The sequence below is a fragment of the Neolamprologus brichardi genome, chromosome 14 (assembly GCF_056152115.1).
Source record: "Neolamprologus brichardi isolate AB-2024 chromosome 14, ASM5615211v1, whole genome shotgun sequence".
NCBI classification, from domain to species: domain Eukaryota; kingdom Metazoa; phylum Chordata; class Actinopteri; order Cichliformes; family Cichlidae; genus Neolamprologus; species Neolamprologus brichardi.
Genome location: NC_142117.1, coordinates 7501472 through 7514122, shown reverse-complemented (window position 1 = coordinate 7514122; position 12651 = coordinate 7501472). Strand labels below are relative to the sequence as shown.

The 12651-nt window shown below is 39.9% G+C and overlaps 1 protein-coding gene across 1 annotated transcript; it reads right to left on the bottom strand.

The window, feature by feature from the left end:
• Nucleotides 1-7593: 7593 nt before the first annotated feature.
• On the bottom strand, nt 7594-11843 carry LOC148098789 (tektin-1-like). The gene is made up of 8 exons (XM_087851471.1): nt 11699-11843; nt 10880-11054; nt 10619-10784; nt 10335-10463; nt 10081-10227; nt 9685-9910; nt 7916-8112; nt 7594-7753 (listed from the first exon to the last, which is right to left on the bottom strand). The coding sequence occupies exons 2-8, from the start codon at nt 11043-11045 to the stop codon at nt 7594-7596; spliced, it is 1191 nt and encodes a 396-aa protein (XP_087707597.1). The 5' UTR covers nt 11046-11054; nt 11699-11843.
• Between the last annotated feature and the right edge of the window lie 808 nt (nt 11844-12651).

Genomic DNA, 12651 nt, shown 5'->3' with positions numbered 1-12651 from the left:
CTTATGTTAGCAGCGCAATAACAAAAGTGAGATTCACTTTATCCCACCATGATTCAAAAAGTTCAACACCTAATTCACGCTCCCAGGCGGTTCTGATTTTGCCTAATGAGTCAGATTTGGTCAACATATATTAGATAGAGGTGATTTTTGATTAACTCTAAGAACCAGAAGGTCAACCCATGGTGGGTCAGCAGGGAGAATTGGGAAATTTGGAAACAGTGATGAGATGCAGTGTCTAATTTGAGAGAGAGCAAAGTGAGAAGGTAGTAGGTTAAATTTTGAGGGTAGCTTTAATAGGCTAAGAAGGCCATCATCTTTGTAAAGGGCTCTCCTGGTTTTTTTTTTTATGCCTCTTTAATGCCAAATTAAATAGGCAGCATTGATGGTGGCGGGGGGGAAATAGATGATTTCTTAACAACAATAGATAAGAGAGGCGGGTAAAAAATATGGAGAAATTGATTGAATTTCAAGTTTACACCAAATTAAGTTAGGTGAATTTAGCGAGTAAGCCAATTTAAAACTCAGTGTTGCAGCCAGGGCCAGGACAAGAGTGGTCTCTTCTTTAATTTCTTTGTCCTTTTCTGTGGTCCCGGCGGCGCTGTTCAAATACCGTTGCATAACTGGACATGTGCATTTTTCTTTTAGGATCAAGTCTGTTTGTTTGCCACTGCGAGAAGATTTTTTTCCTGCGTTTGTGCAGCTCAACCTTTAAGGAACTCTCCTCACGCAGGTCCTTTACCTGCTCCGTCAGACGGTCAATTTCCTGTTCCTAGTTTTGTTGGCATTTCAGAAAAGAAGTCACCCTTCAGTTAAAACGTGTGTGTGTGTGTGTGTGTGTGTGTGAGAGAGAGAGAGAGAGAGAGAGAGAAATTGACTATGTGCACGTTAGCATATGCTACTTCCGGTGCGGAAACTCCTGTGGGGAGCTTTGTTTCCGGTGTCCTATTCGAGCCCTGTTTACGGTCCAAAACAAGTTAAGCAAATAAATAAATAAAGCGGCGATTTACATTTCTATAGATGTCTCGGGCATTTACCCAATATATCTGTAAATGATGTTCATCGACTTGTCGATATTTTTCCCCCACGCCTCAGGGGAAAAGAGAAAATGGATTCAAATGTTATATTTCTCAGCTGTCCCTCGTTTATCGCGGGTGTTATGTTCTAAAAATAACCAGTGATAGGTGAAATCAAGTAGCCAATTTTATTTTTTGACGGTGCAAAACGTTTCGTGTACGTCGTGGACATACAGCACTGCACTTCAGAGTCACACTGCTAGCGATAGATGCAGCGATTCTGTACTGTACAGGAGAGACGGAGGAGATCGTCTGCAGCGATCAGGACGCAGGACGTAAATAAGCATGCAAACTTGCACTAAAAAATCTGCGAAACAGCGAGGTGAAAGGTGAACCGCGTTATAGCGAGGGACCGCTGTAATTTTGAAGGTAAGTCACAACATACCCTTCGTAAATACTAATGTATAGAAACCGTTACCAGCAATCATTAATTTTTTGTGTGGCTTTTTTTCACGGTTTGTTAACATGCTGTGTAGGTGTGTACTTGACTAGCTGATATCGACATAACGGGGAAAACATCTGGTTTGACTATTGTTCACCTGTAGTTTGAATGCTGAACATTTGCCTGTTTAAATCATAAGACCAGTCACTATACAGAGATGTGCTTCTGAATGTGGACGATGTGTCTTCTGCTGCAGTGATGCAGTTCTGCTTGTGTTTAGTGATGTAAACAACTGATCGATCTAAACTCTTTAAACGTCAAAATTGATCATTAGATTTTTATGACACAACAGTGGTGAGTGTTCCCACCTTCTCCTCTTTGTAACTTAACGCGATCGTTCCGTTTTCGAGTTTTGGACATCAATTTTGGAGTATATCTTCGCAGTAGCGATTGACCGCAAAGTAAAGCTACCGGAAATGTACAACCCCACATCCGGTCTCAAACCAGGAAGTTAGCATTTTCTCGTGCACAGGGTCAATTGACAGAAGTAAAAGAAGTAAAAGTGAGAGAGATGCACAGTTGTTTTTTTTTCCTCCCGTCAGCTGGACTGGATTACTTCATAGTGGTTGCCAAACAGCAAAATGGTGCATTACCGCCACCAACTGGAATGGAGTGTGGACAGAGATCCTCCCAAACAATTTAGTCTGTCTTAAAAACCAAAATATGGTCTGATAATTTTCCATGTTACTTCTCCACACAGTCCTCATTTATAAATTCAAATACAAAGTCAAACATTAAGGCTAACGGCTGGATTTTCTCAAATGCGTGTAGCTAGCTAGCCGAACAGTGAACAGCTGCTTCCTGCTAAAGAGACAGACAGTGAAAGTGGAAAGTATATCTTCCTAAATGTGTTCTCTTTAACTGATTTTTAGTTTTAGTGTTCTTATTTTCCTCTGCGTTATCTTATGTCACTAGTTAGCAAACACAAACTAACCACACAGTCCCCATTTATAAAGTCCATTACAAACGCAAACATTGCGGCTATCGGCTGGATTTTCCCATTTGAGTCTAGCTAGCAGTGTTGCCAACTTAGCGGCTTTGTCGCCATATTTAGCAAGTTTCCAGACACCCTTAGTGACTTTTTCTGGTGTTATTGGAGACGTATAAGTTTTTGATGTGAAAGCACGTATCGCTTTTACTCTCAACAAGCAGCCGGTGCTGCCGTGCCGTGGGCACCTCGCTCACGGGCGACGCAGTAGTCGCTTCCAGCTGCTGTCAGAGCGAGATGTTCACTGCAAATGAATTGCGCATGCGCAAAGCCGCTGCTCCCACGCAGTGATCCTCTGATTTTTAGTTTTAGTGTTCTTATTTTCCTCTGAGTTATTGATTGTGTCAATAGTTATCAAACATAAACTAATGTACGTCTAATAGCCAACCAACCACATGACTTCATGTTCCGTGCTGACAGAAGGAACTTTAACTTTAAGCAGTTATTTTTTAAATCCAACTTTACAGAGAGAGTTACATCTATGGCAGTTTTTAAGAGCAGGGCTCAGTGGTGTGCTCATATCACTTCCTCACAGCAAACAGATGTTATTACTTATTGTTGTCTGATATTTTTGAGTTACGGTAAATACAGGCCCTCCTGGGTTAGAGGTGTAACTCTGTGTATTTTAAGTAATGTTTTAACCATCAATAGTGATTGATTTTTATTTTATAAAAAGTCAATTTATGTTTGTTGACCAGTCTAAAAACTGATTATTTCTTTCAATGTATGAAAAGGAATGAGTGTTTCAAATTCATTCCATGCTTGTTTCATATGGAGGACCACAAGAGCCACGCGCATCGAAATAAAAAATCCTGTGCTTAATTAATGAATTGTAGAATAAAATCTGCATTTGTAAATTCATTTTTGAATTCCAATTTAATGAACTGATTTTTAAAATGCTTTTTAAGTCTTCATTTCAAAAAACATTTTCGAATTGCACTTTAATAAACTTCATTTCAAAAACCTTTTTCGAATTGCACTTTAATAAACTGCATTTCAAAATCCATTTCCCTTTCCTGTTAGCTCAGGGATTAACATGTGGATTAGCATTTGGATTAGCAGTTGGATTAACAACTTCATTTTAAAAATCCTGCTGCTATTCAAATTAGTCACACCGTGGGATGTAAGGAGCTCTCTGATTGGTTGGTCAGACACAGGCTGTCTGCCAGCCTGGATTTTTTTAGCTCATAGCTTCGCCCTGCTAAGAAGCCTGTGTGCTTGTACAAAGGCCGTTCAGCCTCGGGATTTACACTCGGCTCGACATGGATATGTGAAGAATGAAGGGACCCTGCAGCGAAACGGAGAGCCCAACCTCTGACTTAGTGCCTGTTTACAAAGTCTGACCACCTGTGAAGGTAACGTGCTAACGTGGCTAACGCTAGCATCACCGCACATAGCCTCGTTATTTTAAGGACATCTTAGTTTATGAAAGTTTTACGTCGCAGCTGTACGAGCTAGCTATGTGTTTTGTAAGCTGCTGTGCTCTTCACAAATAAAGCTGGAAGCAGCTCAGACTATTAGAACCAGCACTGAGGCCCGTTACATTTATACAGTGTTAGAGCAACGGCTGCAGCCTACAGCCTTTAAACTAGCGATTAAAATGCTGACAGTAAACTCGTCAGTCCAGATGTTACCACATTACTTTGTGATACTTGTGAGTTAAAACAACTGAGACAGGCTGATTAAAATAACAGCTTTCAGTTCTCTCATTCAGCATATAAAGACTCGAGATCACACTACTGATTTCAGTTCATTTAATATGTGAGTGCACAGATTCATTCTCAACTGGACATAAACGATGATCAAATGTTGTATATATGATGAATTCATCAAATCCCAGCCTCTAACACAGTGCGCTGAATCTTAGCGTTGAATGTCCAGTATTTTCTAATCAGTGCAATCTAAGCATTCACTGAACCTACAGTATCTACACCTGTGTGGCAAATGTGTGGTAAAGCTACAGATAATGAAATTTAATTATTAATACAATATGCATCATGAGAAACGAAAGCTGAAATTGATTCAGTTTAGTACTTTTCTCTGTATGCTCTGTGATTATAAAGGCCTTAAATTCTGTGATATATATTGTAACTGATTTTCACAGAGGTCTTAAAGTACTTAAATCACTGCTGATAGTCTGGTTGTTTATATTTTCACATTTTTGTGTCTGTAGGGCTGTTTGATGACAATTTGGACTCCTCTGGGAGATGAGGACACACCCACACCTGTTCCATACTGCAGCCATTGATGGTGTTACAGCTCTGAGTCAGCTTTGGGCCATCAGACGCACACACTAGAAAACCAGCACCGGGACTTCATGCAGGAGAGACGGCCTCAGTGATTTAGGTTCATAAGCAAGTTCAAACATTTCTGGCCTCTTATCACTTAGATTTCTTAATCTTAAAAGTTAATGCATTTAAAGCAGGAACTGCACACCTAGCCATCAGAGGTGTGGCAGCATGAGTACTGTAAAATTTTGTAGGGTCCTTGTTAAAAATTCTACAAGCACCACACCACATTTGTCATATAAAGTTTCATTTTTTACAGTACAATGTTGAAATTATAAACTAGTTATCCACTTGTCAGTAATTTTTGAGTAAATGGATGTCAGTGATAAATCAGTGGTGATTCACCTGCAAATGTTTTTAACAAACTTTGTTTTTTGTAGAATTCATCAGCAGCTGTGGAGAGATGCATTTGAATATCTTCTGCTTCCACTTCTCCTTACCTGGAAGCTGAGCATTGCTGATTTCTGACAAGGACACACACCTCAGCGCTTATCATGGGTGTTACATCCTCCGTGCAGCAATTCCAGAGAAAACAAGAGAGCAACGACCACTCATTAAGACCAGCCAGAAATCTGTCCCTTTCTGGCAGCTGTGGAAACTTCCAATAAGAAAGTTTGCATTCTTAGAACAATGCTGGATCATGTGTGATGTGTCATCATATGAGGATATTACATTGTATGGTATGACGAGTATCCTTCAGTAATAATAATAAATCACACAGCAATAGCACATTCATGTAGTTTTAAAAAGCATGATAATATATCAAGTAATCCAAAGTATTCTGAATAAGTTAGGTTCTGCTCCAACTTCACTTTACTGCTACTGTAATGAAAAGGAAAAGGGAACATGAGTTAGCAAAACCCACGGGCCGTGTTTGTTTGAAGGGCACCATGGTCACGTTCAGACTGAGTAGTTATTCTGTGAAAAATGAGCTGTCAGCCTGCACTGCTTACTACTTGGGAGTCGAGTATCCTCGATGCCAGTGTGCGAACCTACACTGCTAAGTTTTTATTTCAATGGCAAAACCGGTGTGATGCCAGACCAGCTGCTTACACATTAAAAATGTCTTAATTTATGGTTAGATAATGGCTAGTTAGAGCAACCCCTCAGATGACAGTAGTCAAAAGAAGCTCTACGTCCACAGTCACTGCATGTGACTGCGTAGAGGTCTGCAGGACCAGACAACTTAAATTTCCTTTCCACTCTTCTTTAAAACAGTACAGCCTTAAAAGGAGTTCCTCCTTTTAAAGTAGACACAGAGTTTTTAGCTGTAAGGTAATGATCTTAGTCCGTACTGTCCTGAAAGCAACGCTGAGGTACGTAAGCTGGATCTAGTCATGATTTTAAATGTTTCCTGTGTTATTTAAAATATTAACTTGGCTTTTGGAATATCCAGCCCTGTGACTGTGAGTGCTATTGGGAGGCGAGATGATTTCGTAGCTTTGATTTCTCTCTACTGTGTTTTAATGAACTTCAGTTGCTCCTGGAGGACTTGAAAGAAAAGCTGTATAATACAACCTTTGTTTTGTTTTTTTGTTTTTGTTTAGCTGTGGCTGATTTTTTTTTTTTTTGCTTTCTGCCATCCACCTTCTGGAAGGTTCCAGTTTTATATAAGAAAAACAATGATTCCTATCAAGGTTGATTTGTTTGTTTTTGAATTAAAGTACTTTACTCTGCATCTAAGTAAATTTCACACTGGTACTTACAGTCTATTAATTACAAGCACGGCCACTTAACTTTTATGCTAACCACTTATCCATCATATTCACAGTTTCCACTGCTGTGTGTGTAAAACCGGATCAGTTGTTGCAAAAAATTCTCATGATAACTCTAAAATGTTTTTATGCTCCTATCATGTTAATATTCCGGCAGTGGCGATCACCTCATCTTTTGTTAGATGTGCACAAAGCAGAGGAAGAGGGGACTGATGCGAAACGTGTGCTAGAAGGTGCAGAGTTCTGTATTCATGGGAGTGTCCGTGAACCACTAACATGCTTCCACAGCTACAGTGTGATGTTTTTACTGACCTTTCCACGCCGAAGGATATTTACAATTATGTGAGTCTTAGTCTATCACTGACACCCAGAGCTCTGTGCACACTTTTGTCTGTTTCCCTGTTAAGACTGCAAGCCTGAGGACTTTGAGTTGCGTGTTTGAAGTACTTCCATGAATACCAATTGTTGAACTGATATGATATATAATTTAAAAAAAAAAACACTTCTTTACAAATGAATATACACTTAATGTGTAACCTACATGATCTTCCGCTGTGAGATTTTAAAGTTTATCCTCACATTTAAACCAAAGGTTTCCTAAACAGGGCTACACCGCTAGTTCTCTAAATGCTACTATGTGCTAATATGTGCCATTGGGTTCCGTGAGCTTTCGCGTTAATAATGCCCAGATAATGTAGCTGACATTAAAGGGTCATCAGCAAATGCAGTTCATCTGGGGATTCAGGCTATACAAGCTGGTGAAGGTGATCAGTAAATCTCTTTTACCTTAAATCAATCTTCTTTAGAGGTTAAATTGAAATATCGCTTTTAGGTCTAATAAATTCAGTTTTTATTATCCTGTGTGTGGGCTTCATTCTTGGAACACTTTGCTGTAAAACAAAAAAAAGCTATTATATAGTTTTCAAATAAAAATAATCACAAGATTCTATGTGAGGTCAATTTTAATATTTGTTGTAAAAGAAAAGTGATGCCAACCAACTACTTAAAAGAGAAACAGGATCACAGTTATTGTAAAGAAAATGTTATATGACTGCATTTTGAAATACATCTGAAGTGCATATAATGGTCAGAATGTATGTATCCTGACAGGCTCCCTGAGCTGAGTGCAGATGACCTCATCAATGTAGAGAGAGCTGGCCTTCATAGCGACATCCTCCTCCATCCTCAGCTTGCAGCACACTAGCGCCCTCTGCTGCTCCTGTGACTGAGCTGTTTCCTCACGCAGTCTGACAACACAGAGACAAAAAGACATTAATGATGTCTTTTTGTCTCTGTGTTGAGAGACAGAGTTTTAGACCCTGCAGTAATATCCCCAAATACTGCACATGGTCATGAGGTTTGAGCTGTGCAGCACAAACATTTTACATCTGTTTTGTTGCAGGCCATACTTCTTGATGTGAGAGGTGAGGTGCTGGATTTCAGTGAGGAGCTGAGCCTGGGCTAGATCGTAGCACTGCTCCTTGCCGGGCCTTTGGAGACGCATAGCCAGCCGGGTCTTTGCCAGATTCAGGGAATGCTCGTTCTCCGTGATGGCCACTTGAAGATCCTCTCTGAGCCTCTCCTGGCCGACTATCTCAGACAGAATCTAGAGGGAATACAGGTGTCACACCAGGGGCAGCCAAGATTCACAATCTGCAGTGAAATTATTTCAAACTAATTCTACTATGAAGTTAACATTCTAACGGTGTGTTCACACCGTAACATTTCATTAGTCTGTTCCTCTGTTGTAACTAGCAGATATATGTATCTTTGCACTGCACACATAATGTTAGCTTGCTAATACACTTTGATAGCATTAGCTGTTTACATTGCACTCTATCCTCTCATCAAAATATGGTCACCTCTGGGACCAAAATACTAAGGTACTGTGCAAGATACTACTCTTGAGGCCTCAAAAATGCAAATCCAATGATGACACCACAGTTGCTATGTCTTTTTTTTAATGTACACTCTATAATTCAGTTCCTCTGCACTCTGAATCTTTGATCTACTGGGGACAAAGTTTGATGTGATTCACATCTTTTTGGCACTCTGACTAGAGGAGAGCCCTCTGGTTACATGCAGACACATTTTGCTCTGCACATGTTGATTCTCCTGGAAATGAAAACTAAAGTGAGAGGTTTGTTTAGCAGCGTACCTGCAAATGACTTTCAGCGACACTCTGACTGAAACAGAGTTTTGAAGTCAGGGAGTAATCACAATTATCTGAGGCCAACAATATCAACAATGTATGCATGCTTTTATTCTACAAGAGGATGGGCCGTTATATATTAATAATCATTTTGCTGATGCAATGACATAAAAAAGACTTCATGCTTCTTCATGCTTACACTTACTGCAGGGTCAGTTTGAAGAGAAGAGAGTTTGAAAAGAGTGAAACCCCGATTTCTTTAAAGTTAAACTATGCATGGCCCTGAATACATCATATGAAGTCAATCATACAGTTACTGTTTTGAAACGATATGAGGTATAAGGACACAGTCCATGAGTGTGTATGCACACACAAGGACAGACTGTTGTAGAGAACAGCAAATTGCACAGGCAACTTTCTTGGAAACCACACGTTCAAACTATGTAAGTAATGTGTTACAGGAAACCAAAGACAATAAATAGACAAAATGAAGTAAGAACTTGTGAGGCTATCTATGAAAGACCCAGTAGGAGTTTTAGACCATCAGAGTGACGTTTATAAAAGTCAGAACTTTTTGGCAGGCCATCATTCTTCCTAACTATATAAATATAAAGGCCTGGGGATTAATTTATTGGGGATAGTAAAATTTAGGTTAGGATAACATTAAGTTGGTGCTTGGCACTCATGGTTCAACTTACAGGTCAGAGGCCCTGCAAAGTCTTAATTTGAGTGAATATCCTCACAGATATGGCCAAACAAATACACCTGCGTGTGCACCTCCCTCCACAAACGCAGGCGAGGTCAACTTTTGTGCAAATACGTGAGAATATGAAAATGTGGGATATGAAAAACGTGTGTTGTGGTGACTTAGGTCACCACAACACACGTGCTAACTTTAAAGTAGAACAGAAAATGATTTAAAACCAGTCATTAATTTAATACCTGGCAGAATGATAAACACAGCATTACATCTGCTTCCTTGTATATTACAACAAGCACGCAGTCTAACAAACCTCCCTGCCCTACCTCCGGCAGTTTCTCTTCCATCTGGCTCCTGGCAGACTTGATTTCCTGGATATGTGTCTGGAAGGCAGTTGTTGTTGCCTGGAACTGCTTCTGCATGTCAGCAGCTGTCTGCTCCAGGACAGACTGCACCAGGGCCCTCATGGACTCAGAGTTGGTCTTCTGGTGCTCTGCTTTAGCTATGTTGATATCTGAAATGTTCTCCCACTGCTTTGGAGTCACTGTCAAGCTAAGAAAAACCAAATGACGCAACTATCTTTTTAACATTTCTTGACTTTCCTTTTATGCAGAAAACTTAAAGAAATTAATCACAGCATAATTTTAGACCTCAAGTAGGAAAAAACTAATTCATGTCTGAAAACTGTTTCTACATGTTTTTGTGTTAAACAAGAGGTTCACCTAGGCAGACTGGTGCTCTTGGTTGTGGACAGCTGCAGGTTACCGATGGAATGGGTGGTCATTACAACACAGGAGTTGTCAATGTGCTGGGCCTCAGATTTCTCCTTCAGATCCTTCTCTAAATGGTACTTGGCAGATCGGTTCAGTCTGGAACAAAACAGCAGACTTTCACTTTGGTTGTCTAGGTAGCAAACCCAAAGCCTTTGTGTGCTTTTATGATGCCCTCGAAATCAAATTGAGCCCAATTTTCTTACCGAATCTGTTCACACATCTGCTCCACTGTACGCTCCAGGAGGGAAGCCACTCCTTTGAGAACCTCCTGCTCCTTCAGCAGCTCTCTTTCCACTTCATCATCCACCCTCTCAGCCGGGAAGCGTTTCATCCTGCAGATCATGAGCCTAATGTTAGCCTTAGCTAGGAGGTGCATCTTTACACGGAATTAGGGCTGACATTAGCTTCTTTAAAATGTATGCTTTAATCATTTCCTGGACTCTTTGGTACCATTATTATTATAAACTTGTAAAAAATATTGCCTCACCTCTCCTCCAGACAGAGAACAGTGACTCTCAGAGGCTCTTTGGTGCCCTCCAGAGCCTTCACAACACTGCTCTGTAAAGTTATAAGAGCATCAGTCTCCAGAATGACCTCCTCCAGCTTTAGCTGCAATTCTTTTATCAGAAACTGGATATCTCTGACCCGCTGATCTGGACAGCAGAATTTTTTTTTAAAAAAAAGGAAGAAACATTACAATTCACCTCCATAGTCTTTCATTCTGTGTGAAATATTCATTTTTGCTTACCGAGTCTCTTTTGATCATCATTTTGCATGCGCCGCCATGCTTTGTCAGTCTCCTGGATCAGCCCTTTACACTCTGCCCTGAAGACCTCAGAGTGATTCAGCATAACTTCAATGTTTTTCAAATCGGGTCTCACACCCAGCTGGGAGCTGTGGTCCGGGAACGACATCGTTCTCCACTTGGTAGTGAGTATGAGCAGGAAGGAGGAACATTAACAAGGGAGTGGAAAGAACTGTGGCTGCTGATTGTTACAGAGAAATTTAAAAATAACACCAGAGGAAAGTGCCCATGACACTCTGCTGGGTCCACCAGCTGATCGCCTCTACTGGAATACCAAACACTTAATATCACCCTGTACAACTGCACTGCTGTGAAAAGGAGTCTTGGCCAGCCCTGAGTAATCTAACACTCATCATGCCTGAACCACCAGTGTTCTGCTTCTTAAGAGAAGTCTTGTGTTAATGCAGCCTGAGACTGTGTCCTAAACAATGATGGAAATGCATACAGCCCGTTTTCTGTCCTGTCTCCCTCCCCTCTGCATTAGCAGATGGATTTTCATAGTCAGCCGGCCATTAAAAAGTGAATGAACAGAAACACAGTCAAAATTAAAATAACAGCTTCCGTTACGCTCTCCCCCCCCCCGGCCAATTCAAAACATACCAGTAAAAGAGTAAAACGACATGGCAAATTTCCATTTGAAACAACACAGAGTGTATGCTAACCCCAAAATTACTTGCCCGCTGTTCAAACTTCAATCTGATATCACAGTTTCCGACGGGTTAACTTAACAAACGACAGGAGCCTAGCGTTTATGATATATACCTTCTTTGGTACAGCAGAAAACCACCAGAAGAGCAGAAGAGTACGTTTCAATGTCCTGCACGTTATGCAGGAGTTAGGCAAAACAAGTGGTTACCATAGCAACGGCTAATAAAACCTCATCAGACGCCGCCGGTAAACCACCGGAGTACTGTTACATAACAACACTCAACTATGGAGAACCGGAAGAGTCACGCGCATCGAAATAAAGCGTTTTAAAAATGTACTGTGCAATTAAGATTATACATCAGTGAATTAAAATAGATCAGATTCAGTTTAATTTACAAATTCAGTTTTAATTTCGTATTTTTGTTTAGGCATTAACAAAATCAATTATTGTTTAACTAATAAAATAAGAAGAGTAAATAATATAAATATTTCAAATTTAACGGATGTTATGATTTAATAACGAATTGTGCCATAAGAATAATTGTGCAAAAAAATCTAAATCCTAATTTTAATAAACATTTTTGAATTCCAATTTCAAAAAAAAGATTTTCAAAATGTTTTAAATATGTAATTTATTAAATAAGTGGACTTAAGGACTTAATTAGGAATACAGATGTTTGTTTATTTGTTTTTCTGACATTTTACAGGGTGATCCCACTCCTTATCGATCCCTTTCCTCTTAGCTATCGGATTAACTATCATGATTCAGCTTTAAGATTAACTACAGGACTAGCTACGTAATTCGTTAATAAAACTCATTAAGGCAATGGTGTGTGGTATATGTGGCAAACGTACAGACATTCTTTACTTTAAAATTAGGTCTTTAAAGGATGTGTGTATCAGAAAGTCACAATAACGTCTGTTGAGAGCTCCAGAAGATTTTCTGTGTACAGGCTGTAATCAGCTGACATGTGCTGCTACTCCTCGGAAGTTTCCTACTCTTTGTGGATTTCTAAAACTGAATTTAACAGAATGTAACCTAAAATTTAACAAGCTAACCTGGCTGA

Bases quoted from the DNA above. Each gene is read 5' to 3' on its own strand.
- LOC148098789 (XM_087851471.1), bottom strand. From the start codon at position 11,045: ATGTCGTTCCCGGACCACAGCTCCCAGCTGGGTGTGAGACCCGATTTG. The intron at 10,464-10,618 runs GTGAGGCAATAT...CATGATCTGCAG, and splicing joins GTTCTCTGTCTGGAGGAGAG to GATGAAACGCTTCCCGGCTG. The intron at 7,754-7,915 runs GTATGGCCTGCA...CTGTGTTGTCAG, and splicing joins CTCACCTCTCACATCAAGAA to ACTGCGTGAGGAAACAGCTC.